The following is a 24,581-nucleotide window of genomic DNA, read 5'->3' on the forward strand; positions in this document are numbered from 1 at the left end:
ATTATTAATACCGAAATCATAAAAGTAACAATACATAATGAATACAATTCGTTACCAGTTTCACTAACACAAAATTATTCTGGTAAAAATGTAAAATCGATGATTATTTCATGATCGATATTGAAAAATTAATCAATATACATTTCTTTTTTGTGATTATCCCTATTAAAAAGCATTCTAGTTGATTTAAGTTAATCAGATTTTTAGGGGGGGTTTTGAAATGCAAATCCTAGTAAATCAACGTTTTATAACGACATCATAACGATAATTAAAAATACATTGTTTTCTGGAATTTTAATCAATAAAATTATAAGTTTCGGAAATACAATGGCGTAAGGAATGGGACGCGGAGGGAAAAGTCTCCTACCGACTCTTTTTCCAATTCCCCTCGGTGGATCCAACGGCACACAAATCTTCTCCCCACCAAATACATAACCACGTGGACGGCTGATATGCAGTTCACGTACTCACCTCCCTCCCTCTTATACCTCAGCTTCTTCCTTTTCTCTTTTTCCTCAGGTTCACACACTCACAGAGGCGTACTCGATAACCATGGAGAACAAGATCGCCGTCTTCACCATCTTCACGTTCTTGTTATTCTCCTTTACCACCGCTCGGATCGGCTTAGACACGTTTACCTCAAAGTCTTCCGCAGAATCTGTCGCTGTCGCCGAGTTAGATGACGTTCATCTTTCAATCGAGAAGCCTAAATCGGACTTAGATCAAACTATCAGTAATGATCGCTTGCCGGAATCTGAGAACACTCAAACAATTGACTCAACGCCGCGTCCGAGGTTGACAAGATCACTTCCGATCAAACGTCAGTTTTTTGATAAAACTTCTCGGATCCCACTCAGGTTTGTCCGACGTCATCCATGCCGGAAATTTCAGAAGACGTTCATGCTCCCTCAGACAAAAACGTCTTACGGAAACGATATGATCCTATCTAGCAAGAGCTACACTTTCGATCCGAAAGCATTCGGCGATAAGGTTCCGACAGAATGGCTGGAGTTCAAGCACAAGTACGGCCACCACCACCACCACCATGACAGAGATGAAGAATTCGTGCCAAAGTTCATGTTCAACCGCGAGAATATGGTTGCTTCTTCACGCCACCATAAGGAGAAGAGAGAGCACAAAGGCGGTTTCATGAGGCGCATCGGCAAGTTTCTGAAGCACACTTTTGATTGATGAATCCTCGATGATCGAGGTATGTATCACTTGCGTGTATTATATAAATGCCTATTATATTACAAAACGTTAAAAGCATGTTTGAATTATCATACGATGTAATCACTTGTCTCTGTATACAACAATCATGTACTTTTTGCATCCGTGAGAGATGTCGTGGCATATTTAGATGAATAAAAACGTATAAAGGTTATTTCAATGTGATAATCAGTTTGAATTTGGCATATCAATTCAAGTTCGTATTTTCTTTCGATTTCATTGTTCAACCTTTCATGGTCAACGACATTTGTATCTTGTACGGATAAGCTCTAAACAAGGCGACGGGTTAACTTGAATAGCACCTCCGCTAACATAAGAGCATTTCCATGGAACGTTTATTATAGGGCCTTGGAGATTGATATTAGAGAGGCAAATATCTGTAAACGGTGAGTTCTTCAAACCATGTATTAAACCGGCCTGTTGGACCTTTTTGCCCCTCACATTTTTGATCCTGACATTCTTTAAAACGGGTAGGGCATTCGGGTTGTAATTTTTATCCGGATGATCACCCACATCAGCGGAAATCTTGATTCCCTTGCGAACATTGACCATATAAACGTCAGAAACAGTGATGTTTCTTATGATTCCACCTCTACCGATGTTTGTCTTTAGATGGATTCCAATTCCCATGTTTTTAAGAGTTATATGCTCTGCCAACACATTATACACCCCACCAGATGTTTCGCTTCCAATTGCAATTCCAGCGAAGGGAGAGGATCCGGTGAGTCGGCGGATCGTGATATCGTTGCTGGGCCGAGCGTATTTAATTCCGTACTGATCCCACCCGCTTTTTACAGCCACCAGATCATCTCCTGTTGAGATGTAGGAATCCTCAATGCAGACATGGGAGCTTGAATCTGGATCAATTCCATCCGTGTTTGGAGAGTCGGGTGGAGCTAATATGGTCACATGCCGAATAACAACATTGCTGTTTGGTTTGCATATATGAAATATTAAGTTCAAAATTATACATATGTTGATAAAAATATATATAAGAAATGGGGTGGGGGAAAATTACCTGCAGTAAACAGGATGAATATTCCAAAAGGGTGAGTTTTTGAAGATGACATTAGAGATGATGATGCCTCGAGAGTCTTTGAACTCGATGAGATTTGGTCTAGTGAATTGCAAGGTTCTTCGTCTCCACATGTTCCACCACACCCCACCTTGCCCATCGATTGTGCCATTTTCACCTAATAAAACAGTTTTGCATGTTTAAAAATAAAAAATAAAAAGATGTAAATGGAATATTTACCTGTGATGATTACGTCATGGAGGCCGTCGCCATGAATAAAGCTTATATATCTTCCTCCAGGACGCTCTCGCCCTCTTCCATAAGATGCCAAAGGGGCGATTAAAGGCCAGTTTGCAGTGTTCTGAAACATAAATAATACCATAACAATAAATACAAACTTATTATCAATCATTTTTTTTTTTAAATAGCAAGATTAATGAATAGCCTAGATTCGCATTACCCAAAATCATAAATGAAAGATTTCGTAGATGATTTGGGCTGCACGTGGAAAAACAGTCTAATATTTTGAAATGTATGCAATTTTTTGTTAGTTTTGTTATTGCAAAATGGTATAAAGAATCAAAATGTTTGATCTATATATTTTTTACTACTCAGATACAAGTACAAAAAATAGCAATTGCCTTCTCTTTACCTTATCCCTTCTCTGCTTTCTTTTCAGTCACATACAAGTACAAGTAGGGTCATACTATTATTTTTTACTATTCAGATATAATTATTTTGGTCTATATATATGTAAAATTTTCTCTAATTTATAATTTTTTTTCTTAGTAGATTTTTATGAATTTTAGTTTACATTTAAATGATTTATTTTATTTTTATTATTCGAGTTTACCAAGCCACAAAATATTAAATAATCCATGGATTTAAACTTCAAAACTCAAACTGTTAATACTCAAAATGTTTTGATAATCAAATTGTAACTTGGTTTGGTTCAAATCGGAATGGAATTTGGTTGACTAGTGTAACCATTCATAAATCAATTTGAACAGCAAAAAAACTGTAATGAGGATAGATAGAACAGTGATTTGATTTGAGGAAACATCATATTCATATATACCTGTGTGGCTTTGATAACAGCACCTTTAGCCAAATACAAAGTCATGCGACTGGTTAGGTTGAAGCTCTGTGTGAGATAAACTCCTGGAGGTATGTATAACAGCGTCCCTCCTCTCCTCCTCAAATGCTTAATCCTGTAAATCGCTTCATTGAATGCTTTGGTGTTCAACGTTCTACCATCTCCAATTCCACCAAAATCCGTTATCGATATTTTATCGTTCCTGTACACCATCGGTACAATTCCAGAACACGTCGTCACTTCGCCGGCGGCCGTCGTGCAGCTATTCAGGACCATTATTGCAGAGGTGAGGCATGCCAATGTTTCCCAAACACATCCTATCCTCATTTTCTCACCTGTAATAAAATCAGAATACTATATATGAGACTTCAAATCCTATCTCCTCGCGCAAAATTGATGGATGTAAATCGGTAAATTAGGTGAAATCAAACCATACGTATGAATAAAATGATGGAGTATTTGGTTTACAAGGAGAATTGTCCGGAAAATTTGCAATGAGGATGAAAATTTTAAAATAGGACATGAATTTTCTTAAAGGAAGCAAAGAGATGGAGACTGAAGAGGTTTTGCAGACCTGAGACGACGGTGAATTTTGGTGGTTGTGCAATGAGAGGACAGGAAGTTGGTTTCAGACTTCCTTTACACGCATCTGTCGTCTTCTTCTTCTTTCAGTACGCTATGCACCATTTGTTTCTAATTCCATTGATAAAGTAACGGATAGATGTCGATTGCAAAAGATGAGACTCATTTTCTATGCAAAATAATAAACGTGTGATGTTTTTTAATTATTTATTTAGTTTGTATTTTTGTTGATATATGTCTGATCAAAGAAAAACATAATAAACATTGTATATACTTTATACACCCGATACTGTCATGGTAAGTTAATAATATTATTCATATTCAACTTTAATCAAAATTATGATAATAAGTGATAGATCATCAACGGTTATCAATCTAATAATACATGTATGGTATGCCTTTCTATACTTGGTATTGAATTTAATATATATATATATATATATATATATATATATATATATATATATATATATATATATATATATATATATGTTTCCACTAGAAAGACGATCTCATATAGGGATGGAAATTTGTCCCAAGGTCGATCCACCCGTTTGAGGATGAGTATCCCTCGTCAAATCGGGTCCTAGGCCGATGATCCCCGTAAGGCGAAAACCGGGTATAGCGTCAAGGCCATGCCAGGTATCGCATTCATCAACTCTCCATGTCCCCGTAATTTTGATAAAAATAAGTCTTTTGTGGTTTGGATCTTTAAGCCAAAAAGAATAATGTCATGGTTGTCGTTCTTTTAATTTGTCACATCAATATCACATCACTTTTCATTATTTGAAAATGAAAGGTTTTAATTTCGATGATTATTGTGTTAAAAAAGTGGGTAATGGGCTAGCTATTTGTTTTTGGCTTGATTCTTGGACACGTTTAGGCTTGCTAAAAGATCTTTATCATCGTGTCTTTGTGCATGATCATTCACCAACATCGTGTATTGCTGATAGGAATTTGCCAAAGAAGCTTTTAGTTGCGTTTGGTAGATTATCTAGAGTGGGAGTTCCGAAATCTCAATGGAGTAAGTTGTGCTCTTCTGCTTGGAAATTCCTTGACTCTTGCTTGTTGATTTAGAGCTTCATAGTGATTTTTCAGTCTCTTCTACTAGGAAATTCTTTGACTCTTGTTGATCGGCTCTCGTATTGCTACCATATGGAATCATTTGATCCCAATAAAAGTAAATATCCTTATTCGGAGAATTGAGCGGGATAAAATTCCAACAAGATTAAATCTTAAAGATAAAGGGATTGATTTAGATTAATTGTTTTGCCCTTTATGTTCGTATGTTGGGGAGTCTACTTAACATATTTTCTCTCCGTGTAGCGTTTTAAAAGCCGATTTGGAGTATGATTGCAACTTGATGGAATGTAATTACCCTGATATATCTAACTCTAATTGTGGCTTCGATTTTGTCTTGGGTTGATGTGTTAAAGATTGATTAGAAGTCCAAGTTGAAGTTTGAAGCAGTCATTGTTGTTACTTTTTGGTGTATTTGGAGTTTTCGCAACAAGATCTTTTTCGGAAAGATAAAGCGTAGAAAAGATGAGTTGTTTGATGATATTCATTATTTTTCTTATTTTTGGATTTCGAAAAGAAGTAGGAAAAGTAATTTGTCTTGAGTTTCTTGGGACTTTCTCCATATATCTGAACATTTTCGTTTTCTAGCTTCCTACTAGAGTTTTAACTAATCTGCTCTAAAAATACGTTACATCACCTTTACTTCACTTCGTTCGAATATTTTCTACGTCACATCACCTTTACTTCACTTCGTTCGAATATTTTCTTTCTTCTAATACTTTGTAACACAATGAATAGTAGGCTACATTAATTTTTTATTTATTTAAACAATCTATTTAAAATAATAAATAAATATTTCATCAGTTTAAAATAAAACTACATAAATATTAAATTAAAAACTCTAAAACATAATAATAACTATAAATAAATAAATAAATAAATTATTTTTTTATATTTTTTTCCTAATTTTAGCTTTTACTGTCAAATTCAATTCACACTTTTCACCGATATAGTTACTCAAATCATGCATTAAATACTTCATATCACGAGCATTTTATTTCTTACACTCGTTTTCTTGAGCAAACTCAAAATATTTGGTCAAATCTATATTAAGGCTCGGGATCTCCAATCCTATCTATTGTAGGTAATCCAAATTTGAACTTTTGCCTTTGCATTTTGCTTTGACCCTTCCCTTTGGGCAGAAAGGTAGTGGAACCACAAATGTGTCATCGTCGTTAAGGTCGATCCCGATACGAGCATCTAAAGTAGTGTAATAGAGTCAGATGTTTTTGACAGTTTCGAACCACCTATAGGTGCAAATGTGATTCAGATGTTCATATGTCATCATTTTGGTGATATTTTATAACATTCAATAACTCAATATGTTTAAAAGGTCTCTTGTGTTCTTTTCGGAACATTTCTAGGCCTTGTTGAAAATGATAACATATATTTCACCACTTTTCCATTGGCTTTCCAAGTTGTTAAGTAAACCACCAAATATCAATACCTATTTATTCGTGTTACCCCTTTTGGTGTAGATTGATTCTTTCGTACGGTAGTCGTGAACTCATTCTTTAAGGAAACATTTAAGAACATGCCTCTAAAAGTTGGCCCCTTTTGGTTATTTCCGACCATCGGATCCTTTGATATATCGACCCATGTAACGACCAATGCCTTCTTTTCTATCGGGATTCAAGGTATACTGGGGGCCTTCCCATTTTTTGTTAGGCCTTGGGTCTGGGTTTGCTTTAGGATTTGAGTTCGGTTTGGGTGGGGTTTGGGGTTGGAGTTGAGTTTCTAGAACACATTTGAAGAGGCCGAATATGGTTGTGAGTGGTTTAGTGTAGCCGATTTGCATTGGATATAGACTATAATACATTTCCATAGCAAGATAATGGAATATGGATGCTAAATAATAGGTCGGTTCATTTGTGGATGGTAGAATGATGGAATGTTTAGGTAGTTTCAAGTTGATGTTTTTTCGCTATTTCTAGAGTTTGAATAAGACATGTTTTTTGGTTGTGTAGAGATTGAAAAGATATGTGTTTGATGTAGTAAAAATGGATGTTAAGTTTACTAGTATTTATAACGATGAAAATGGTCAAATGCATTGAAGAGGGGGAGAGAGACTCGACAACTTCTTGCCGAGATGGGGGCCAAAACTTGGCATATTGTGCACCTAGTGTGGTGTTTGCCAAGCCACACTCTCAAACCTTAGCATAACTTATTAAAAAAATCTTTTGTATTGTTTCCATCCATATTCACTTTAGTAGCGGGAATTTTATAGGCATACAAAAAAATCGTTTAAGAACCTTGATATGACCCGTATTTGACCATGATAAACCATCATATCACTCTTCCAATTTAATAAGGTAACCACCAATCTAGTCAAGCAAACAAACAATAAGGTAGAACCTTTTTTTTTTTGAAATTTAATGAGATCCTCTATGACAAGGCAAGCAATTTAATAAGATAAGCAACAATCTAGTCAAGCAAACAAACAATAAGGTAAAACCTTCTTTTTAGAAATTTAATGAGATCCTCTATGATAAGTGTTACAAGTTTACGTGTGTTGTCTTTCTACTTCAAATAAACTGTAGACGAGGAAGAGAAAGATTGGCATAATGCTCTTTGTAAGCATCTACATGAGATATTATTAAAAGTCTTTGTGAGTAGATGTGTGAGTATCATTATCATAACTTTTATTGAATATACAGGAGGAATATAATTATGCTACCCGGGGTGTATATGTGGGACATCATGAATATTCTTTATGAGCAATGATTGTGAGGTGTTGATATTACTTTTGGTTACATGTGACACTGTGATTGATATTTCGAATGAGCTTGTTAGGAATTGTTATATTTTTATAAGTTTGAGTGGAGTGATATTTAGTATTTCATGAGATAAAGTGAAGAATCATTTATGATCTTTCTACATGGTGTAGTATTTCTCGTCAAACCTTCGCATATGTTGGAGAAGTCCTCCATTTTGTAGAGGAATAGGGGGGCATTATCCGGGGAAAAAAAAAAAAAAAAAAAAAAAGGAAACTATTGTTAGCCGTTTGCCATGGCTTATTGTGGTGTCTATGTATGGATGGCAAGAAAGGACGAGTGTTCAATAGAGTTTTTTCTTCCCCAACAATGGTTGTAGATAATGTAATTTCCTTAGTATTTATGTAGTTTAAAAAAAGGGGATGCAATTGGGCAAATTGGGTGTTGTTTCCCTTTTCTTTGAATGTAAATTCTTGTGTACTTGTTGTGTGCCTTGGTGTAGACAGTAGACCCTTGCAATGTGTTGGTTCTGTTATAACTACTTCAGAGGAAAAAATAAATAAATAAATAGGGAACGGGTTGTAAGTATTTAACTGCCAAAAAAAGTAAGAAGATTATATTTAGCAAGTTTGGCTTTTTCGAGTTTTTTTAAATTGACATATTGGCAAACCAAAAATAGTTTATAAATTAGGTTATAAAAAACTACTCAAACTAATGTTTCAACAAGTTTATTGAGCTTTTTTTAAATTCTCTCAAATATACTCTTTATTATTATATAAAAACTCAATCTTCTACATATTTTTTATGCTATTTTATATATTTTAATTAGCTTCACTAAATGTCATTTTTTTATCATTAACAAAGTTTGAGGTTTCAACACTAACAATATATTTTTTTTTTAAATGAGGATAAATCCTAGGGATTTTTATACACTTTTACACCACTTTTTGTGAGTAAATCGTTATAAAGCATTTTTTGGAAAACAAAAGTAAAAGTTTATTATTTGCATTGAATGAAAACAGTCAACCACAAGACAAGGAGCAAAGTATTTATAGAAGTTATTCTGTCAATTACTCAATCCAACTACCTAACCTACTTAGTGAGTTCCAAGAAACTTTGGTGACATGTCACATAACGTCCAACACGGTTTTCACGTCTGGAAAACAACTCGTATAGATAAGCAACTAAGCAAACCAATATCCAACTCCATAGACCATATAGTCATTATTAATATGACATATGATAATACCACTACATTTCAACATTCTTTACAAAAAGGGGATTTGCAAAATTTCCTATTCTACTTATTCATATTCACAATAGGGCGATGGAGGAGGACAAAAGACTAAAGAGATTTAGAGAATGAGGTTCAAACATATAGTTCACAAAGAGGAATAAGATTTTTACGAAACACAATCAGCCATAGTTTTTTTTTTTTTTTTTTTTTTAAATCCACTTAGGAACAAAGTCTAATGCTATATGCACAAAGAAGATGAAGATGAAGATGAAGATGAAGATGAAGATGGCAACAACTAACCTCGGCTCCCATCTCTCATTCATTCATTCATCATGCTCCAACTATGGACTCTGTTCGGTCTTGCACAGCCAATCGTTCTGACACATCAGCCAATGACTTAAGGTTGCATTTGATCAAAGCCTCCACAAAGTAACATGTCTCATCCTTGGTGTTGCCATCTGGCACGTCAACCACAAATGACTCAATCACCAATGTCCCTGGCCTCCCCTCTATAATCTCCGGATGAAGTGTAATGATTGACGAGTAGTTCTGTACAATTTTTTTTGTTTTGTTTTTAAATTCTAATGATACATCAAACCAAATTATATTAATATATATATAAAAGAAAGCTTTATATTACCCGAAGCCTATGATCACCACCAACTATTCTCATCCCCAAGATATGCTCTTCTTCATTCAGAAGCTCCAACCTTTCCATACTTGTGGTTGCAGGAAGTCCAGATCGGACATTCACTTCTCTCACACTTCCAATTTCAAGCTCACCTTGCACATTGCATCCACTAACAAACGGTTTGTACTTTTGTGGTTGGTCAAACCTCCGAACCAAAGACCATACCTTTCAAAAACATATATACATACATGTTATGTTGGTCACTCTGATTAGATTAGTTGTTTTGGTTAATCTAGCTAGCTAGGAGGAGCAATGGATGGAATGATATATTATTATAATAAACTCTTGTGTATTCATTAAGATGTGTATGTATGTTGAGATTTGGGAAGTGGAAGAGTAGAATGCTAGATATTTACTATTACTATACCTAGTAAGCTTCTTTATTATTGCAGTGATACTTAGATACATAAAATTGAATGCCAATTTTTGATATGTCTCTCTCTGTCTTTTAGAGACAAGGAGGGGGACCAGATATGAGTGACTTCATTGTCACTGATGCACCTCCAGAAATTTTTTGTCCTGTGTTATGTATGCTGCTGCCTTTGGATTCCAAAATGATTTTGGCATATTCCGGCCATTGATGATTTATGTAGTTTTTTGTTTCTTTTTCTTTTTTGTAGACAGAAAAGGACAAGAACTATGAAAATGCATCATCCAGCGATTGTACAATACAAGTGTCTAATGCATTTTCATGGTGAATATATATTTGCTTCAAAATCAGCAGTTAGAGGAGTAAATATGATAATCCAAGCAAGTGTTGAAATGGAAGCAATCTGATTGGTTGTCATACACACAAAGCAATATTTCCTACCAAACACATATAGTAAGCCTTGCTTTTAGCATTATAAGGAATTTATTATATCTTTGAGGAAGCAAGCAACCACACAGACACAAGTCTAGAAATTTCATTATCTAATTAATAAATGCAAAAAAGAAAAAAAAAATCCTCAATCAATGCGACAGGCGTATACATGCTGCCCGAATACGACCGAGACAAGGAAAGCATGTCCAGTCATGAAGCATATCTTACAAGTTACAACACACACTTTGATTGCATCCATAGACAACTAAATTAACGAGTAAACGAATTGTATCAGCAATTAAATCACGAACAGAAAATACAGTTTCCAATTGGAATACTCCATTTTTCACGCATGCATTCAGATTACTTAAAAGTACTGAAACCTTTAGCTCAGATCCACGAAACACTAACAAACTTAATTAAAGTACTCAAAGGAGAAAAAAGTCGTTATATTATATTAATAGATTTGAGATCTTACAAGGTGAACAGGCGCTTTGATGTGTTTAACGAGAGACGAAGTGCACTGATTGTCTCTAACCTCATGCTTATGGTGTCTCCTAATGTAATCGTACTCCGATGAACCTGTACCGTCGTCGTGTCCGGTGATTACCATCGGTAAGGTAAATATCAATAACAACGACAAAAAAACGGCCGTCGAACGATCCGTCACCAGAAATTGATCACTACTAGTAATAAAACTCTCGAAAGTCGGTTGATGCGTTGAGATTTCCGAGAGAGAATAATCACATCACCAATTGGGGGTTTCTGTGTCTGTGTGCCTTAATTGGCTTTTGGTTCTTTCTCATCCACATCTCCCTTTTCTCACTTCACCATTTTCATGTGATATTAAAATAGTTATAATATCTGTTTGACCCCTATACTACTTAACATTGTATTCTTTAGTCCTTGCATTTTGACAAAAAGAAGTTTTCAACTCTACTATATGCGCCTATAGTAAAGGGGTTTCAAAACAACTTACTATTTTTATTTTTTATTTTGCTTATTCATTCATCAGAAAAAAGAATATATTGTGTCAACTTACTCGTGTTTTGGCTTAACTAATATTAAAAAGATATTGATTTACTAAATTTTCAAAATTCAAAATTCAGATTTTCCACTGTGTAAAATTTTACAACTTATTTATATTCAACGTTTTAACAGTTTTAGCTTTTAGCTTTTAATAAAAAAATTAAATTAAATTTTTTTGTTTGAAATTACGAGCGTTTAGTTTTAGTTTAAATAAAAAAATTTCAAATCTAAAAGTTTTTATGTAGCGTTTAAGAAAAAAAATTAAGTTTTTTTAATCAATTTTTAGAATTACCTTCCAAAATATATTTATAGATTTAGCTTTTTTAAACAATTGATTTTTTATATAAGTATATATTTCAAAAGTTCTCTGTTATTTTTTCCGAATACTCATATAACAAATAAAAACTTAAATTTCTAACTATCAGCTAGTTTTGCCAAATACGATCTATCTTCTACATAGTAAAAATCAAAACTACAAAACTCACTTAAAAGTGAAATGATCCAACATACAACTGATTAAATGAGTTTTAAGATTCCAAAATTTTATTTATTTGTCTTGAGAAATTGTACATTATTTTAATGATAATGAAAAATAATACATAAACTATTTATCAAATATGAAAAAATAAAAAAGTGTTGGCGAGTCAGCCCAACATGATCGAGCTATATTGTCCGGAACTCTTTGACACATCACTTCACCGGCCCATGTTACCATTTTGTTGTTAAAGCATGCAAAACAAAACAACATATCGTTATCACCAAAAAGCAAATGCATTCGATAAATAATTCAATCAAACTCCTTTTAAAACTGGTCTAATTTTCAAAAGTTTATAATTACTAAGCACCATCATAAGTTGACTCGCAGGAAAAACATTTTTGCAAATCCCGTTGTAAAACTTGTACAATACATTTCATAAAAGTTTTCACGACTCAAAGTTAAATAATAGTTCAGTTGTTGAATATTGATAAAAAAAATTCAATGAATAATCCACATTCCAAATGACATGTTGTCCGAGTGGTAGATGATAAGATGTTTTATTCAAATATATTGGGATTGGAGACTTCTCGTAACATGAACATGAAGATGCACTTGTTTTCTTATATATAATAATGAAGGGGTTAAAAAATCATTTTGGAATAGTGTAAGGGAGAAATGAACAAATATTGGGGTACAAAACGGGAAGAAGGGGTGTAAAGGGACAAAAGAGTATGAATGAAGGGGTGAAAATGTTTATACATAAAAATAGTATTGGAACAAAGTGATGCTATTGGTTAAGGGGAGAAGTTAAAGAGGGGTTTGGATTTTTGTGGCGAGTACGTTGTATTTGACCCTCTCTCTCTCTTTCCACTTTAAGGTTTTCCCTTTTCCTTTTCTATTTTTTTCCTTTTACTTTTTCTTTTTTTATTCAGTGTTAGCGACCTCATTGTGAAATTTTAATGCCTTTTTTGTCGTTTTGTTTCTCTTCGTCCTTTTGTCTTTTCTTCCTACATTTAAAAAAAAAATCTGGGATAGATATTTTTTAGGGATAATGAGTTATGAGGTAATCAATTATATTTTTGTTTATTTTTATTCACTTTTTTATTGTATATATATCAGTAAGTTTATAATATATAAAATGTTTAAAATGTAGCATTATGACAGTTAATTAAAAGATACTCTGGTTTCTGATGATTTCTATATTTGGCCAATGGATTACTTTCAAATTTAGTAAATGAATTTTTTTTTTTTTAATAATTTTTTTATAATTATTGAACTCTTTTATGCTAGTTCACTATGTCCTCTTATCTACTTTTTGTGTGTTTTTTGATATTTTTCAGTTAGTTTAATGTTTTTTTTAATTTGCTTTTATAAAGCTGTTTTCTAACTTTTTTTTTACTTATTCTTTTTTATGCATTTAAGTTTGTAAAAACTCATTTATTTTACGCATCTATTTTTAAAAAATTATAAGAAAAAAAAAATACTAATTGTGTGTGCATAAAAAACAGTTTCGGCTATCATTTCTTTACTTTTTACAAAGGATAACTGAGCCGTCATTGGCATTCTATCCATAAACACGAGGGAAATAAGGTAAGTTTTTTCTCAATGCCTTGAAAGTCACATTTTTTTTCATGAGAGTAATGAATTTCTTTTTCTCAATGCATTGAAAGTCGAAACTTCTTTTAAAGACAAGATACTATAATAAGATAAGGGGTTGGCTAAGATAATTAGTTCCTAATGACTACTCACACATCCCCTTAAAGACTTTTATATTGAGTATTTAATTAATTATTTAGTGTTGTTTGCGTTAAGATATTTTGATAAGTAATTTACTATTTTTACTCAATTATGTATTAAACTAAACATTATATCTTTTTCGGAATTGAGATAGGTACTTATTGGGTTAGGTAAAGGGGTAACAATATCTATTTGTTGAGTATAAATCCAACTATTAAAATTTAAAAGGAAATAATAAAATAACCATGTAAAGGAACAAAAAAATCAAGTGTCGGGCCCTTGCAATTGAGAAATTTGTTCTCTATAATATGCAATAACCATGTAACATTTTTTGAAATTCTTTATGTGGGTAATTAGGTTAGCTTTAAGTTTCCTTGCATTAGTTATAGCCAAATACAAAGTATTACATATATTTTTCAAATGACAATATCCTAATAAGAATTTTTTTTTATATATATAATACAATACTATCATTTGGTAGAATTTTCAAAGTGCAATGCCTTGATAAACAAACAAATGAAAGTGAATTGCTATTTCGTGCCCTTAGCCAAATACAAAATTAAAAAAAGAATTATTCTCACATAATTTAAACTTTTTGTTGTACTCACTCAGAACAGAAAGTAACATTTTCAAGGGAATTAAAAACAAAATCCAAGAATGAGAATATTTGGAGGGGAAATTGAAACTCAAATAATAAAAATTCCTGAGATTATAACAATAACATTTCATCTGTATTAACAAATGACAAAACCAATATCCTAAATTCTAAAAAAAAAGTAATGAACATGGTTTAAAGAATATATGAGTATCTGATTCTAGAACACAAACCCGGTAGATATGCATATCGCAATAACTATTACATAATAATACATGTTACCTTATCTTATAATACCCAAAAAAAGATGATTCACCATTTGACTGTGTTGATTATGCCTTCAGTTATCTGAGATACATCATACATATATATATAGATCAGAAAGAAAAAATATTAACAGCCCAATAGGTTCTGAATCAACTTAAAACAATGGTCAAAGTTATCTGTAACACCAACACCCCAGGCCCAAATTTATTAGGGCTTATCATTACATTCCATTACCATGTTCAGTTTGCTTGAAATTTTAAACATGTTGTTTGTTATGAAGATTATACAACAAAATGGAAACAATTATAGTTATAATAATATATGTCATTGAATTCCATGAAGGAATGAAAATCAGTAAGTTCTGAATCAACTTAACACCATATATAAGCAAGCAACTGACCTAGAATAAAGACCATGTCTTGAAGTTGTAAATCTCAATCTCATATGTTGTGGTTGTGGGACATACAGCTAACAATGGTGAAAGACAGGTGTCATTGTAAAAGGGTTGCTCTTTCTGGGTTCATAAGGAGGAGATGCTGCATGTCTTTAGGAAGGACATTGAAAACCACCTGCAAATCTCCTTTAAGTTTATGCCATGTTGCCTCTGAATTATCAACCAACTTTTCAGATTGCTGCAGGAAAATTAACTTCAGTTATATAAACTCATACCTTCAAAAAAAAAAAAAAAAAAAAAATAGCCTCAAGTCAACAAGTCAACGATATGATAGGATGCATGCCTGCATTTCAAAAAGAAGATGCCTTTCGATTGCATGGAATTTCTCAACAATTTCCAATTCAGATGATCTGGAAATGAATTCTCGGATGTCAGCATGCATTCTTGCTTGCCTCCATAATCTATGCTGTTCTTGTTCAGCTACAGCTCGCTTTCTTTGAAACCATGGTTTAAAGTTATGCCCTTTCATGAATCGCCTTCAAAAGTACACATCAAACTTTTATATAAAATGTTCCAACACATCAACATATTTGAAATTATGCTACAGGATAAAAAACATCAAATGAAAATGAAAAAAACTATTACCTGTAGAGATCTAGCCAATTAGACCTCATCCTCTTGGATAAAAACTTCCCAGGACCTCTAGTGGATAAGCTTGCAAGAAATTCATCACCATCAAAAGCAGTTAAAGGAGGTGGATCAAGAAAAGGAGATGACCCCACAGAAGGCGTATTAACTCTAAAATATGGTCCAAATGGAGCTAAAAAATTTGTAGTAAGCTCCAAGAAATGGCGACGAAGTATCTCATTATTAACAACTGACATTGACTCTTCTACCCTTGGAGACAATCCAGCATCAACAAGCCTATTCAAAATAGATGTGTCCGGTTTAGTAATTGGCATATAACTACTCCAGATAGCTTCCTTGTGTTCTGTCATAAGACAAAGTGGCCCATCTCTTCTTAACTTCACAGCACTTAACAAATTTGAAGGAGAAAACTTCTTCAGATTTGGAAAGTTAAACCCTTCCGGCCTGCCCGAAAGCCTGCCCGTGGATGCCCGTGAAGAAAACCCGACCCTGCCCGAATTCGGAGCCGGGCTTCCAACAGAGACTATGTGGGGTACATTACGAAGAGATTTCAAGAAGAAAAGATTCGTCACCCCTAAAAGAATTGGAGGGAAAGTTTCGCCTTCTTGGAGGGAATTCAAACGGGCAAAATACGGGTCGTGGATAGTGAAATACGGGCGAAAGTCAACACTGATGAAAAGTGGGGCAGCTAGACTTATTAAACTAGCAACAGCTTCACAACACTGTGGGGGTGTTGGTGCTATAATCAATATAGGCTCACCAATTAATAACAATTCCCATAACAACCAAAGTTGTAGTAAAAGCCCTCGAAAAATCCCGAAAACATCTGAATCATGAAAGAGGCCATGTGGGATTGATTGATTTGTAGGAAGAAGTGGGGCCATGGAGGAAGCAGACTCTTCAAATGCCACCTCACCATCAAATGACAAGCTATGGACAGGTGGCAGGTTGACTTTAAGTGTTGCGTTTCCTATAGGAAGCTCCATGAGTTGACCGGGTAAAGGTGAAGACCATGTTGACATAGAACCAGCAATATAATCAATGGCTTTCCTTCCAACATCAAAATACAAAGGACCCATGATTTGTAATAAAGGTTTAAATAAACTGGAATATGGACTGCGTGAAAGAATCACTACTGATTTCTGTTCCCCACCTCGTTTCAGTCTCTCATCGTGTCTTTGTCTATTGAATACAAAACCGTATAAGTATTTGGATCGAGATTCATTCGGTTTTTTATGTGTCTTTTCACCTGGAAGATTCCCTCGCCTTTGTGTTCTGAAGAAGAACATGGAATCATGGATGCTTGATCGGTTATGGTGTTGGGATACTGAATCAGGGAATGAACTGAAAGCAATGTCGAGTTCTTCTTCAGGGGTAAGACAACCAGGTGGATAACATTCTTCAATGAGTTGACCTTGTTCAAGATCGAATCTAATTATGCAAAATGCAACAATCCATTTTTGTACGGATTCTGGATCCACGTATGCATTGGATTCTGTCCTGGCTGTAAATGAAGGTGACCTGCTCATTGCCAGCTAACAAGATGAATCTACTCTTTCAATATGGCAATCTGATATCCATCATCGACCTTCACGTGTTCATCAGAAGCTAAAAACTTGGCAGAAATAACTTCATAGAAAATGGTTCGTCAATTTGAACCTAGGAAGCATAAGAAATCGGGATCAATTTAGAGATTATTGAAAACTGTAATATACTTCAGTGTTACAAGTGTAAAAATCACAACTTGAATATTAAAAAAATATATTTGCATCGATGATAAAGACCTATCCAAACATCTAGGTCTTCGATTTGGAAGCAGATGTACGATAAGTGCGGTGTCTAAGGTATGAAGAATACTTGGATACCGATATAAAAGTAAAGCTTGAAAACAAACTATAACTATCTGATTCATAGAGCAACAGAATATGCATACAATGTTCAGACTTGAAGTACTCAATTCAACGGGATGTCACAAGGGTTAGACTGTACACATGCAGAATGGTCAAAATTAGACCTAGAAATAGAGAATCAATTGATCCGAGAATTACAATTCATTTAAGAAATTAGCAGATCAAATAGATAATCTGGCGAAAGGTCGACAAAAGGGTTTGTAATTAATAACCTGAATTTGTTTCCCCTGACAGGGGTGAATCCAAATCGGGAGAGAAAGCGATGCAGTTAGAAAGAGAAGTGGGTGAAGAGCAGGAGATCCTAAAAGAAGAAATGCAAAAGGGTTTTGAGGCGATTGGGTGGGTACTGGGTAGATACACTTACTAATGGTCTTCAATGTCTTGATATGATGTGAAATTTTTGACTGATTTTGAATGCAGAAGAAACGAATTTTCGAATAAGTTTTGGGGTGGGGTTTGTTCTGTTTCGATTAGGCAGTATTTTCATTGCTATAAATTTTGAAAGCGGAGGAAACGGGAGCTCTGCCCTTTCTCATTACTTTTAGATGACAATCTCCACATAAACAAATCGATATACTTAGTTATTTTGGATTAAGTCTGATAATTGGTTATTGAGTTGTTAGTTTTTTAAAAAAACAAATCGACTTAAAAAAAGTATTTATAAAGCTGATAAACACTTTTAAAATGAATTTTTATCATTTTAAAAAGTTGTTTTTTAGGGTTCATTTATTTATAAATATAAATATACTATAATACCTGCACTAAAATCTAACCTTTATAGCTTATTTATAATTTAATATTATTATATAAAATATTATATGTGAAAATACTAATTAGTTTAAATATAGAAAAATGTCATTGAAACCCAACAAAGTAGCATGTTTTAGTTTAAAAGGTTTCTTATGTTATTTTTTTGTGTTATAAATATATAAACTCTACTTTTACCTTTTAATTTTGGCACCTGATTTGTTATAATAAATTTCTAATGTCAAATACGATTTGTAAACTCAAAACCCCAAAACCCCTGATGACATGGATTTTAAGAACTCCATGAATTTAAGAACTCCATGATTGAAGAATTAACCCTCACATTGATTTTTAGGAATTTTAAAAGGGAAAACTCAAACCCTTCTAAAATACTCACATACATCTATAATCAGATCTTCAAATTTACATTGGCCAAATTATCTTCTCAACCTAACTGTATCTACCACGAATGCCTCTCAACCGAAATATCCATATCAATCCATAATCCAACTTTTGATATTAGCATATATCAACATAATTAAAACATACAATTTAATAATATGCAAAATAACTCAAATTCTACTATATCTAGAAGGGTGAACTCCATGATTTTATATCATCTTTCCTAATCTCAAAATTCTCTAGATCTAGATCCAATAACCCAAAACTAACCAGTTGCAAAAGAGTTCCATACTATATGTTTTGACGAACAATTGAAGAGACAAATTTGCAAAACTGAAAGTATGATTTTCTACGCAGTTTAAACACTTTTCAAGTTCAAAATGATGTTTTTTTTGCAAAAACAAAACAAATTAAGAATTATTATATAAGAAACTATGTAGAAGCCTCATCAATTTTTGTTGTCAAGGGTGGTTGAAATTGTCATATAAGCATTGAAAAAAGTTTTTTTTTCTTTGTCAAGCATTTCATCGAACAGTTGGTGTGTAACTCATCTTCTTCCCCTGTTAGCATGTTTTGAAGTACCAAATAGGCACAATCAAATAAACTTGAAACTGGGTGCAGGTTTAGGACCATTTGAAACCGAATAATATCCAATCAAATAAACTTTAACGACTTTACGTATATAGCAGGGGCAATAAGAACAATATGAGCATGTATAGGGCCATGGAATTAGAGAGGTGATGAACCTGTTATTTTTTTTCTTGCCTTACCGTGCTTGCCATTTTTGCGTTCTTTTAGGTGCTATTGGTATTTCGACCCTGTTGAAGTCCTTGATTAATTGAATTATGAGCGAACTCATTATAAGGACTAACAATACCCACAAAAGACCAAAAAAACATCTTATTCGGTGAATGAATCAAGAAATGGTGAAGGAATCATATATCTCGTAAGGATTTCACCATGTGTAATTGTAAGCAAGGCTTTCATGGTCGGATTCTCACTTTCACCTGTTTTTGTTTTTGTTTTTGTTCCTTGATAATCTTGCTTGGAAGTCATCTAGAATCATTTTTCAGATAGGTGGACGATAATGGTGTAAGATCATTGGTGGAATGGTGGCAGTTTTGGAAAGAGGGTGAAGGGAATGGTAGAGGCAGTCACGGGTGACCCCTTCTCAAAAGGAGCATGTCATCGTAGTTAATAAGATTGATGAATTGGCATCTTATTAAGTGACATGGCAAAATTAAACCTACCGATTAAGAAGGGGTTCACTGGGTGACCCCTTAACTTTTCTCAAAAGGAGCTTTTAAACCCTAAAAATATGAATTCATACCCTTAAAATGCAAAAAATAATAATAATAATAATAATAATAACATAAGTGACCTTTTAAACCAAAACATGTTAGTTTGTTGGGCTATAGTAATATTTATCCTTTAAATATGTAGACATGTCGAATTTGGCATATCATATATATATATATATATATATATATATATATATATATATATATATATATATATATATATATATATATATAACTAATTTAAACACTTTTAGAGCTTTACTAATTTATAGCATTTTGTCATCATAAAAGTTAAACCAAACATTTTTTAAATAAAAACTTATTAACTTATAGTGTTTTACACCATATAAGTTAATTCAAATACTTTAAAAAATTTTGTTAGCTTATAGCTTTTTGGACACCATATAAGCAATTTTAAACATTTTTTAAAAAAAACTCAATTTGGTCATCATATAAGCTAATAAACATTTTTATCTAATAAATGCTTAATAAGTTAACTAATTATGTGTAGACGTCAGTTGGTGGTGGTACAAACCCTAGGTGGAGGAACTGTGTTCTAATTGGAGGGTCATCGGTATGTTCGATTTTTGTGATTTTAGTACAATGAGTCAAAAGAATATGTGGTTCGAGTATGCGAGGTTTTGGGTCGGGTCCATTGAAGTGTTTGTGGCTAGGAAGGTTTCTCATTGTGTTTCTCATGGATCCGTCAGAGTCCTTTGTGGTCAGAAGAACTCAAGAATTGGTCGGATCATGGGTGCACCATGAGTTACCAACAGATCTTTGTCTTTGTAACATCCTATTTATGATGGTGTTTTTCCACTCTTAAATTGAGGGCTTTATAGTCCATAAGAAAGTAGAAGGATGGGGCGAAGCAGGAAGCCATTTATCGCATTTGCTAAAAATCTAAAAATTTGGAATTATTCGCAAGAAGCACAGAACTCCTCTTAAAAAGGATGACGCGCTTCCGGCCTAGTGGGCTAGTCGATTTTGTAGGGTTTTGGGGCTATTTAAACACACTTAAGCCTCTAGGGTTGGATCATTTGCAGTCTCGATCACCCTAATACAATGTTGTAGCACCTGCTTTTCTTACTAGGCATTAATAAAATATGTAATTAACGTCGGTCAACTATTATAACAATTTTATGAATGAATAAAAAATAATCATTTAAGTATATGCGAATTTTGTGTGTATGTGTGAATATATATATATATATATATATATATATATATATATATATATAAGTTTATAAAATAACATAATTATTAGAGCTAAAATAAGCGTCAAAAATAAAATATTATCTAGGATAAATAATCTAAATAAAATTTCAAGTAATCGTGATGGTGATTCTGTATAAAGAACGTTAAAATCTAACTTCGTATGAAGAAGTTATGATTCTTTGAAGTTTCGTGTTCAAACCGATATGACACGTGTGTTGTAAATAGTGAATCGGAGATTGGTTGCCTATTAGCTTAAGTAGTCTAAATGAAAATTGTAGTATTCGTCGATAGCTACGTGTGGATATAAAGACCATCGAAAACGAAGCTTGTATGAGGAATATATTAAGTTTTTGAAAATCTAAAAAGTTTGTGCGCGTGTGGCGTTAGGCACAACACACAGGAGCTTCTTGTCACACCCCCGAACCAGGACGGCGGAAACGTCTGAGGGTGGATGACGTCATTGTATAATACCACAACAATTGAATATGAATGAAACATAGCAACCAAACATCATACATTGAGATAACACACTTACATTGTTTACATGATGTATATGTTCATGAATTTACACAAAAATGACATAATGTATGAAATTTCAAAATGCAACAATTATCCAAAATCCATTGCCCAAATACATGTTCACTGAGTCCCTGAAAATACAAGTCGTTTTGAAAAGTATAACATCCAGATTACGAAGTACTATTTTCATTAATTATTTATTAGAACCATTGATCTACTCGACGAGTTGGCGCTATGACTCGTCGAGTAAAAGCGGGTTTGACACGTGAGTTTAATGAACTAATCGACGAGTCCGAGGGTAGACTCCCCGAGTAGGCACTAGAATGAGAAACCCTAAATTCTCGGGTTTGGAGCCTATTTAAAGGCACTTATAGCCTTGGGTGGCCACACTTCAAAGAAAGAAACCCTAACCTGCCCTTTTTGTGGTATATATATATATATATATATATATATATATATATATATATATATATATATATATATATTGTGACATCCCCAAAATCACGACCAGAAAAAGACCGATTTCATTTATGTTTTTTGAAATAATTTCAGAGTAAATCATTTTGATTTTAAAAGAGTTGCGGAATTTGTTCCCAAAACAAAATATGATAAAATAATACTTATCAAAACATTTCATCAAGAGATGCATTTTCATTATATAATCAAAACTCAGGATGTCATGTTCTGATACAGACCATAAAGCATAAACAATAACATTACAAGTCATTCAACAAATATATACATATATAGACTTGTAAACAAAGCAATTTGATGATTTATCCATCTTATGCCCTCGCGCCACTTCCTGTAATGCAAATAAGACTGAGTGGGTTAGGCTTGGGAGCCTGGTGAGCATATAGGTTTTTCAACCCACAATAAATAAATTATATTTAATTTCACCAACCAACAATAACCTGATTACCCATTCCCGTTATCCTCACTTTACGTCCCTAAAACAACATCTATCTCAAAAGACCTAATCTAGAATTTTCATCGGGATAGACATTACTGCTAAGGGGTTTCCTCAACAATAGATATCCTAAAGGCAACCATGAGGGGGATAGAGTACACCGGTGAACACATCGTTCACAACACCTACAGGTTATGAACCTGCTAGCGTTCCACAAGACTATCTAGAAAGCGTATGTGGTCGTTATCCATACTCCGCTGAATAACTAGATCAACAACAACAACATCGAGGTCTCTCATCTGTTTATCACACATCAACTATCTACCCATGTTCTACCCAACATATTAGTAGATAAAAATATATATTTTTATACATAGTTTAAAACCTGTATAGCATGTTCAATCAATACATATTCCACATAACAGACGAGGCACACACACATAACACACATTTCATAGAGAACACATTAGATCTATGAGATAGAAGAAAGCGAATATACATTCACACATATAACAACAAAATATACACATAACACGTATATCGTATAAAATACTTCATAGTTATATGTTAGAAGAAAGTAACTACACACTCACTTGATCAGAAGATGATCGGACAACACTACGACTTGCAGAAGTAGTATTCTTCAGTAGATCTGGAAGATCTTCACAAAAACCGGGCTCCTCGCGGGCAGAGCTTCGGCTCAGGAATTGCACTTCTCGGGATCTTCGGGGCTTCGGGATGATATCGGGGCTTCATGGGTACTTCTTTGCACGTAAATCGATATAATACAGGTGAGAGATGAGAGAATGAGCAACCAAACTCGGCTGGCCCTTCAAATCTATTTATAGGGCAAAACTTACCCTTGCCACGTCGTAACACCCTTTTCCACGTTGTGGGCTTGGTCGTCACTACACGCGTCATCGCATGTTGCGTCTGAGGGACTCCCGGATGTGTCAAAAGACTGGCCACGTCGTAGCACTGCTTGCCAGGTCGTGGTATCTAACAATTTTGGGGTTTCGCGCCCCGAACTTCATAAATTCATAACTTTCGCATATGAACTCCGTTTTCGACGTTCTTTATATCGACGCGAATGTGAGATTATGCTATACAACTCTCGTTTAGACTCCATTGGCTAATTTTGACTTGATTTTTAATATATTATAAGTATATTACTTATATATTATTTTTAGTAGGCGGGGACAGAAAAACTCTGTTCGAAATTCATAACTCCTTCATCTGAACTCCGTTTTCGTCTGTCTTTTTATCTTTGGACTACTATCGATGAGATCTTCAATTCTCATTTAGAAGTTGTTGGCTAAATATCACTCAATCTCTATTTTGAGTATTCGGGCTGCATACCGCTAAGTCGAAACTTCGAAAAATCATAACTTCCTCATACGAAGTCAGATTTGGGCGTTGGGCGTTCTTTTCATGCACGCTCTCGATTTAACGAACTCTACGACTTTTGTTTAGATCGCTAAGGCTAAATATCACTCTAACATAAATTTCACTTTTTACGTCATTCAGCGTTGCCGTTCTGTCGCGAAACTTCGACAGGTCATAACTTCTTCGTTATAACTCGGATTTCGGCATTCTTTATATATTCGGAAACCTCGTTTCAACTACTACAACATTATCCATAGATATAGGCTTTATATAACATTTCATTTTGACGCTTATTTTTATTCTTAATTAAATTAAGACACACAATTAAACACATAACACATAATACTCAAATAATACACTTTTGTTATTTCAAAACGGGTTACAAAGGTTAACCTAGACTATTATATCAACATTAATGACAAGCCCAGAAACACAGGCGTTATATATATATATATATATATATATATATATATATATATATATATATATATATATAGAGAGAGAGAGAGAGAGAGAGAGAGAGACCATTTTGAGCATTCTTAAGCTTTTTGGAGGAAATATTGGAAGAGTTTGGTGGATCTAATCAAGAGGAG

At 33.7% G+C, this 24,581-nt stretch overlaps 3 protein-coding genes across 4 annotated transcripts; all 3 read right to left on the reverse strand.

The window, feature by feature from the left end:
* Nucleotides 1–265: 265 nt before the first annotated feature.
* On the reverse strand, nucleotides 266–4,069 carry LOC145034429 (putative polygalacturonase). Of its 2 annotated transcripts, none has more exons than XM_078982838.1 (5): nucleotides 3,916–4,069; nucleotides 3,324–3,676; nucleotides 2,486–2,606; nucleotides 2,249–2,423; nucleotides 266–2,158 (listed from the first exon to the last, which is right to left on the reverse strand). In XM_078982838.1, the coding sequence occupies exons 2-5, from the start codon at nucleotides 3,666–3,668 to the stop codon at nucleotides 1,468–1,470; spliced, it is 1,332 nt and encodes a 443-aa protein (XP_078838964.1). In that variant the 5' UTR covers nucleotides 3,669–3,676; nucleotides 3,916–4,069; the 3' UTR covers nucleotides 266–1,467. The 2 variants fall into 2 exon arrangements, with proteins under 2 accessions (XP_078838964.1, XP_078838965.1); XM_078982839.1 differs by lacking the exon at nucleotides 3,916–4,069 and adding an exon at nucleotides 3,778–3,909.
* Nucleotides 4,070–8,902: 4,833 nt separating this feature from the next.
* LOC145034430 (abscisic acid receptor PYL8-like) lies at nucleotides 8,903–11,277 on the reverse strand. Its single transcript, XM_078982840.1, has 3 exons — nucleotides 10,926–11,277; nucleotides 9,595–9,810; nucleotides 8,903–9,503 (listed from the first exon to the last, which is right to left on the reverse strand). The coding sequence occupies exons 1-3, from the start codon at nucleotides 11,058–11,060 to the stop codon at nucleotides 9,285–9,287; spliced, it is 570 nt and encodes a 189-aa protein (XP_078838966.1). The 5' UTR covers nucleotides 11,061–11,277; the 3' UTR covers nucleotides 8,903–9,284.
* A 3,093-nt stretch (nucleotides 11,278–14,370) lies between these two features.
* Nucleotides 14,371–18,044, reverse strand: LOC145034431 (polarity axis stabilization protein). Its single transcript, XM_078982841.1, has 5 exons — nucleotides 17,718–18,044; nucleotides 15,593–17,254; nucleotides 15,291–15,483; nucleotides 14,954–15,185; nucleotides 14,371–14,634 (listed from the first exon to the last, which is right to left on the reverse strand). Exons 2-4 carry the CDS (start codon nucleotides 17,122–17,124, stop codon nucleotides 15,045–15,047), a joined length of 1,866 nt encoding a protein of 621 aa, XP_078838967.1. The 5' UTR covers nucleotides 17,125–17,254; nucleotides 17,718–18,044; the 3' UTR covers nucleotides 14,371–14,634; nucleotides 14,954–15,044.
* Nucleotides 18,045–24,581: the final 6,537 nt, after the last annotated feature.

Source organism: Lactuca saligna, chromosome 3 (assembly GCF_052625555.1).
Source record: "Lactuca saligna cultivar CGN05327 chromosome 3, ASM5262555v1, whole genome shotgun sequence".
NCBI lineage: Eukaryota > Viridiplantae > Streptophyta > Magnoliopsida > Asterales > Asteraceae > Lactuca > Lactuca saligna.